At 45.8% G+C, this 7,711-nt stretch overlaps 1 protein-coding gene across 1 annotated transcript in view; it reads left to right on the forward strand.

Annotated features, from left to right (window-relative positions):
* Positions 1-6,643, forward strand: part of LOC107287959 (N-acetylglucosamine-6-sulfatase) — a 14,874-nt gene extending 8,231 nt beyond the window's left edge. The window contains exons 8-13 of the mRNA XM_015816528.2: positions 216-334; positions 711-814; positions 1,415-1,516; positions 2,438-2,548; positions 4,245-4,352; positions 5,724-6,643. Of these exons, the coding sequence (XP_015672014.1) occupies positions 216-334; positions 711-814; positions 1,415-1,516; positions 2,438-2,548; positions 4,245-4,352; positions 5,724-5,867 (688 nt within the window). The 3' untranslated portion in view covers positions 5,868-6,643. The remainder of the gene's footprint in view (positions 1-215; positions 335-710; positions 815-1,414; positions 1,517-2,437; positions 2,549-4,244; positions 4,353-5,723) is intronic.
* The last annotated feature ends 1,068 nt before the right edge of the window (positions 6,644-7,711 follow it).

A 7,711-nucleotide genomic window follows, 5' to 3' on the forward strand; every position in this document is an offset into this window, starting at 1 on the left:
TGTCTTCATGTGTTTTAGCCTCCAGGCCTTTAATCATCTTAGTTGCTCTTGTCCGCATTTTTTCCAAAGTCTCAACATCTTTATGTGGTGACCAAAACTGGATGCAGAATTCCAGGTGTGGTCTTACTAAGGATTTATAAAGCGATATTAATACTTCATGTATTTTGATTCTATGCCTCTGTTTATACAACCCATCGTTTCTCTCTTATCTACAGGTGGCAAACTCTGTTGTCAGTAGACGATATGGTACAGAAAGTGATGGATCAGTTGAAATCCCTTAAATTGCTGGACAGCACATACGTGTTCTACACCTCAGATCATGGTTACCACACAGGTGAGTAGAAGCAGAGTGATAGGGAATTGTTTAAAAAGGCCCACAGATAATATTGGGAATCTATAATCATTCCATCAGAAATCAGTGTTCTGAATATAGGCAGCAACATTCAAAACTAGATTTAATAATAAGCCATTAACTACAGGAGCCCTTACACATCCCGGACAAATGATTGTCCAATCTTTCCTTTTGTGAGTTGTCTGGACCAATTTGACCATTTGTTGTCTCAGTCTGATCTGGAAATTCGCTTCGGAGATTGGATTGAATTGCCTTGGAATCAGATCTCCAAACTGAATATTTGCGCTTGCTAAATCATCCATGTTTGTTTTCTCCCCCTTTCTGTCTATTCTGCTGTCTTTGTGGGGGGTTTCTGCAGGACAATTCTCACTGCCCATTGACAAACGGCAACTTTACGAGTTTGATATCCGGGTGCCGTTGCTGGTGCGAGGCCCAGGTGTTAAAGGAAATCAAACGTACCTGGTAGGTTTACTTGTTCCAGAGCACGGGTCTTCAAACCTGGCCCTTTTATGACTGGTGGACTTCAACTCCCAGAATCCTCTTAGTACTTTGAAACTTTCCTCTGCCATCGGCAGTTCCCAGAATTAATTTATTAATTTCAATCCCCTTTACTGTGGCATTGCTACTACTTTGCCCTTTCGTGCCACAGACATTTAAATAGCGAGCACAGTTTTGTGGAAGCTTCACAATTCTCTCAGGGGTCATCCAAACAGCTGCTTAAATGTGTTGTCCTCTTGTCCTTAAGTGGGCAGAAAAGTATATTGAGATAAACGGTGCTGCCCCCACACCTCGGGACACTGCGACCGTCATAAATAGGAGTCAGTTGCCAAGCGTCTGGAGTTTGATCATGTGACCGTGGGGGTGCTGCAATGGTCATAAGTATGAAAACCACTTTTTCAGTGCCGTTGTAACTTCAAATGGTCACTAAATGAGCTGTTGTACGTCAAGGATTACCTGTGTTCACTTCCTACAGAGTTTGTGATCCTGTGAGGATGGGACTTGTTGGTTAGGGAACTGTTGTCCTGAGTTCCTTTCAAAACATCTCCTGTCTTCTCTTCTCAGGAACCCATCCTGAATATCGACCTGGGACCGACTTTCTTGGACATTGCAGGAATCAATGCCTCTCAGACCAGCATGGATGGTGTCTCCTTTTTGTCCCTCTTGGTAATAAGTTGCCTTGAACTTTGGAATAGAGTCCGATGGGAGAGTCCAGTTAGAAGCAGGAACAGAGGAGGGATTTTATTTCAACATTTGCAGTGTTTACCAAGGAGGGTTTTGCTCAGAACCTGCATGTGGAACTTTGATGTGTTGCGGGATCACACCACAGAATGTGAACCTGAGATTCATGGGGTTTAAGCAGATCTCTAAGAAATTCAAATAAATCTTGGGGGTCCTGCATGGGTAGAGACCACTGTACCATTTCCATAACTTCCAAATATTCTTCCAAGTATTTTAAACATACAATGACTGGAAAAAAATTGGAATAGGATAAAAAAAGAAAGAAAATGAAGGAGGGAGGGAGGGGAAGAAAGAGAGAGAGAGAGAAAGAGAAAGAAAGAAAGAAAGAAAGAAAGAAAAAGAAAGAAAGAGAAAGAAAGAAAGAAAAAGGGAGGGGAAGAAAGAAAGAGGGAAAGAAAGGAAAGAAAGAAAGAAAAAGAAAGAAAAACAAGAAAGAGAGAAATAAAGAAACTGGCCCAAGGTCACCTAGCTGACTTTGTGCCTGAGGCAGGACTAGAACTCACAGCCTTCTAGTTTTTAGCCTGAGACTGTAACCACTATTCATTCACACCATTTACCAGCAGGCAAATTAGCCTCTGAGGAGACTCTTCATTGGGACTTTTCTGGATTGTCCAGCAAGAGGTTGGTTGGAATTTCCTGGATAGCATGGCAGTTTCCACTTAATTAGTTTATGAAATTAGTTTATTAAAGAATCTTGTAATCTTTCCTCCATTAGGTTAGGTGGGCAAGGAAGCCTGACAGGGCACCAAAGGAAGTGTCTAAAATACATTTAGAAATCGTTAACAGAAAAAGAGAGAGAGTTTTCTATTCACGTCTGCTTCCTGAAATGTGTCTCCTTTCGTGCAGGTGAACAAGACACAGAAATCTAGGTGGCGGTCAGACTTCCTGGTTCAATATACTGGAGAAGGCTACACAACTAAGGACCCCGAGTGTCCGGTCTTGGGACCAGGAGTGTCCGTAAGTGACCGTACTTCTCTAATTTTCACATATTAGTCCATAGTTCATTACAAAACGTTGAGTCTGCTATTTACACCCGTGACACATGCTCAGACGGCAGCTCCCTCGTTTGCAAGTATTTATTTTAGTTCTGAAAACCACTCAACCCTGCTTGCTTTTATCTAGGTCATTTTAGCTGGCTAAATTTCCATTTGTTTTGCATGTAAAGAAAACATTTCTAGGAAGAGGAGACAATGCGTAGTTCTGGTTTAATAAGTAGCTGCAGAAGTCCCCAACAAAAATGGTAGGCTGTTCTGTAGAAAACTAAAAGTTCCCCTACCCATCTAGCCGGCATGGCCAATGGCAGGAGATTATGGGAGTTGGGATGCGAAAGCTCTGGGTAGTAGAATGTGATCAGTCTTTTAAAAAAGTCATTCCCCTCTCTATGAGAAAGAGGACAGATCTTAGAAAAACCCTAATTGCACCCCTGTCTGTGTTGATGCTCTGTTCCCATAAGGACCAACCTATTACTTAGGTGCTTAGCAGAGCAAAATCATGGAGGAAGGATGGGAGAAAGGTCTAACAAATGAACATTGTCTCCTTTGACTTCCGAGAAACGGGCTCTTTCGCCTTCCCACAAGCAATTCCGTTCAGGAATGGCATTTCTGTTCCAGACCAGGCTGGCACATTTGCCTAAACAAAGCAGCTCTTTGCTTAGCCCTCCCCATCATTTTCCTACAGCCCTACTCAGGCTGTCCGACCTGCAACAGCTTGAACCTCTACATAAGAACGATCCTTGGCTCCATTTGTTGAGAAAGATCCAGTTTAGTAGAAGTCAGGGGTATTGCAGTAACGCGAAGCCCAAACGGAGATTCGCGTGCCCAAATCACTAAGTCTAGCCCCCACCTTCGTCTGCCTTTCGCTGCCCACCGATCAAGTTCCTGCAGGATGGTTCCATAACGCTCAGTTTGAATCCAGGTTGGTATGCAGCTCCCTTCTTCCAGCTGGGTGACCTTGGAGTGGCATCTCCGTCTTCGTTTCCCCCCCAAGCATCCCCCTCCCTTCATTTCCCCTCCCCACAGTTCAGGGCAGACCGTCGCGGCATAAAGGCGAAGCACAAGCAAGCATAAGGTGGCAGCTGACAGGGGCCTAAAACGCTGTTGAGAGAGAGGCTTTCCTGCATTCTCACAAGCCTGGGTTGGCATGGTCTCCCCCCCGGGCACCTAGTCTGCCATGTAAGAGCAGGAGTAGGAGAGTCGCTGTGATGGAGGACAATGAAATGGATGTCCTGTAAAGGGTTGGAGAAGGGAATGAATTTTCTCCTTTCCCTCTTATGGGAGCTTGGAGGTTAATTGGGCCCGTGAGATGATTGTGCTATTATTGATAGTTGCTATTATTCTCGGTTGCTGTTATTTATATGTGCTGTAGATCAACTTTATTTGTGTCTTTCATTCTGTATAAGCCAGTTAAGAGTTGCTGTTGAAAAATGAGCAGCTATATCAGTTGATTAGATCAATGGAAAGGTTCAGATTTTACTCCGCTAGTTGTTGCCAACTATAGGGGGGGGTGTGCTCATCTCTGTTTCAAGGCCCTCCAGCCAGCGCTGTCCAAAGACGTTTCTGTCAGCTCACCAGCCGGGTCTGTTCTTGGCAGAAGAATGCAAGTTCTTGGTTAGATGTTCGGTTCACGAATGGTTTTCCAACTCTATTTTGCGCAGCAATGTTTCCCTGACTGCGTGTGTGAGGATGCCTACAACAACACATATGCCTGTGTGCGAACTTTGAGTGCTGCGAACATGCAATACTGTGAATTTGCCGATAAAGAGGTAAGCAGCATGGTTGTCTTCTCTAGTGTCAAGAGGTCCAAAGAGCTGGGTCCGTGGCCTTCAAGAATGATCATGTAATGCGCAGAGCTTCTGGCATCAGGAAAATACCTTTCCATTAGGATTGTGTTTGTTAGCAAAGTCTGTCAGGCAGGTCCTCTGGGGCAAGGGTCCCCAACCCCCGGGCCGTGGACCGGCACCAAGCTGCAGCATGCCAGAAACCGGGCTACGTAAACAAGCAAAGCCCCATCCACGGGATGCAGGCAGCACACAAAACCATGTATTCCCCAGTCCGCAGAAAAACCACTCTCCACGGAACCAGTCCCTGGTGCCCAAAAGGTTGGGGACCTCTGCTCTGGGGCACACAGGCAGTCCTCGGCTTACTACCACAATTGGGACTGGAAAATTTGTGATTAAGCAGTGCGGTTGGTAAGCAAGACACCATGTGATGGTGACCTTCCATGCTGGCTTCCCCATTTACAGGTAGTCCTCAACTTACAATAGTTCCATTTAGTGACAGCTACAATGGCACTGAAAAAAGTGACTTAGGACTAGTTTTCACAGTTACAACCATTGCAGGATCCCCGTGGACATGTGTTCAAAATTCAGATGCTTGGCAACTGACTTGTATTTGTGACGGTTGCAGTGTCCCGGGGTTGTGTGATTCCCTTTTGTGACCTGACAAGCAAACTCAATGGGGGAAGCCAGATTCACTTAACAACCGCATTGCTAACTTAACAGCTGCAGTGATCCACTTAACAACGATGGTCAAGGACTGCCTGTATTTCTCTAGAAAAATAGACAGAGTTCAGCAAAGTGTTGATGGAAGGACAGCTGTAGAGAGCAGAAAAGAGTGTAGTGGGATGCGGTGTTCCCAGTTTGCCTTCTGGAAAATGAGTTTGGCCAGATATAACAAAGGAAGCTATTTCTGCGGACAGGCAAATAGCACAAAGCACAGAGAAAGATGCCTTCAAAACTCCTATCCTATTTGCAAGTCCACAAACTGGTATATTATGTTTGTGCCCTACTCACCCATCAGCCAGAAATGTTCCCCAAATGGTTCATGGATCAGTAAAAAAAGACCAGTCTTATCCTGAAGTGAACAGTCACAAAAGACCTGATTAGGGAGGTGGGCAGGGGTGAGAGACCTTCAAAGAGACGAGTCTTGTTTTTATGGTGACTTCAAGAGGTTCAAAGGGTGATTCTCCCAGGTTGGTTCTGCCAAGTGGATGGAGTCTTTTTCCAGGTATGAAGGCAGTTGGGGACCACCTTGTAAGAAGAAGACTGTGTTGATGGATGTTGGCTTCTCCAGGATTTCCTTTCGGAGAGGTTGCCTCCTGACCATCACTGCACATCCTACTTTTTTTCTTGCAGAATTTTGTGGAAGTCTACAATCTGACTGCAGACCCCCATCAGCTTTCTAATGTAGCCAAGACCGTGGACCCTTCGCTGCTTGTGCAGATGAACCAGAAGCTGATACAATTGCAAGCTTGTTCCGGTGTCAGCTGCCGTTCCTGAGGGTTTGAGGACCAAGAACCCAAGACACCTCTCCCTTTCCTTGTGATTTTGTGGCCTGGCTTCCTTCTGTCTCCCAACAGAAGCCAACCTGGCGCTGCCTTTTAATTTAGGATTGCTCGGTCTTGAACCCCAAGTTTGGAATTTGTTGTGCCGGAATAGTATTGGGGTAAAGCAGAAAGGGAAAAATATGGGTGAAGAGCAAACGCTGTCACCCAAGAGTGTCCAAGCTTGTTATTCTGGGAGGTGAAGTCCACAAGTGGCCAAGGTTGCACAAGGTTGGTGTAACAACTCTAAAAGACACCCTGTGAAATTCTAGTGCCTTGTCTCCTTTCATTGCTTATCTTGTCTCCGTTTGGCCAGGCAGTGGGCAATGAGGTCTCACTTCAGAGTGAAGAACATATCTGACCCAGCCAATGCTGACCTTCTCAATTTGAGGCTCTCTGAATGTTCTTGGACTACAGCATCCTGCGGCAACTGTCATCTTTGTGACTACATACCCCACCGTCCTCTGCTCTGGTTAGATGAGGGGTGGGGAGAATTCTTTCCGTTTAGCCATTGATTAACACAGAACGAATTAATACAGGGTGGTTTACCTCCGTGATCATCGCCTTCCTTTCTCGTTCTGGCTGAGATCTTGGGAGGCTCTGTGCATCCCTCCAGCGATCATGGTGCCTAGTTGGACACTTTTACCAGGTCCTCTTGTGTAGTCCCTGGGGATTATTGCAGTTGCTTTGTGTCTTCATACTGTGAAAAAAAAAATTGGAATAAAGCATTTTTCTCATTAGAAAAGCTGGTCTTGCATTTTTGTGTCGTCCCTGATATGGAGACTCCTGACCGTTGGGCTTGTCCCAACTGGCCGTTTAGAAGAGAAGAGCCTTTGAGTGCATTCGGAGTGAAAGGTATACTTTTACTAAAGCCAAATGGTTACAAGATAGGAAAAACCAGATCTGACATTTGCGTGTGAAAACGGGCTACTTACTTTCCCAGACCCTCTTCCCCCCCCCATTATCCGTTTAGTGTCCAATGGGATTCAAACAAATTGTTTTGGTAACAGTTCTGATTCTTGGCACGTTCGGTGACGATCTGCGTTCCATTCCCACACTTGTAGCCTTGGGGTCAGCCAGCCGATTCGGTTTCTGGTCTTTCCCCCCCCCCCCCATGTTTTGGCTCCCCCTCCCTCCTTCGGGGCTCATGGCAGTCTGGCATCAGCGAAGTGTCGTCAACGCTTCGCCTGCAAAGGGCTCCCATCTGCCCAACGACTGACCAAATTGTTCCTGAAACATATCTACCGGCTGCATGGCGCCCCTAAGCGGATAATTTCGGACAGGGGGGGTGCAGTTCACAGCGAAGTTTTGGAGAACTTTCCTTACATTAATTGGATCATCTCAAGGTTTATCATCTGCTTTTCATCCGGCCACCCATGGGGCCGCGGAAGCCGCTAACAAAATGGTGGAGCAATATCTTAGGTGCTACGTTTCTTACCAACAGACGAACTGGACTGATCTCCCTTTTGCGGAGGTGGCGTACAATAATTCTGTGCACAGCAGCACCGGCTACACACCTTTCAGACACATGACACGAAGCAGAGATGGGGCGAAGCAATATGGCAGTACTGGCACTGACATTACAACGGCGCCAAGATGAGCTTGTACATCTCACTAAACAATAACTTGGCTATCTTGGTTTAATTTGTGAAGCTGCTCCTCTTGGCACTTTTTTCCCAGAGTTTTAACATTCCTATCCTGTCAGAACTAAGCCTTCCATCTCCTCCATCTTTCTGTCAGAGCCAATGAAGCTTCTTGAATGAGAAGCGAAACATCTTCGAGGCAGAACAGAAAAAAAAG

Source organism: Protobothrops mucrosquamatus, unplaced genomic scaffold (genome assembly GCF_001527695.2).
Source record: "Protobothrops mucrosquamatus isolate PMUCROS unplaced genomic scaffold, P.Mucros_1.0 scaffold462, whole genome shotgun sequence".
Lineage (NCBI taxonomy): Eukaryota > Metazoa > Chordata > Lepidosauria > Squamata > Viperidae > Protobothrops > Protobothrops mucrosquamatus.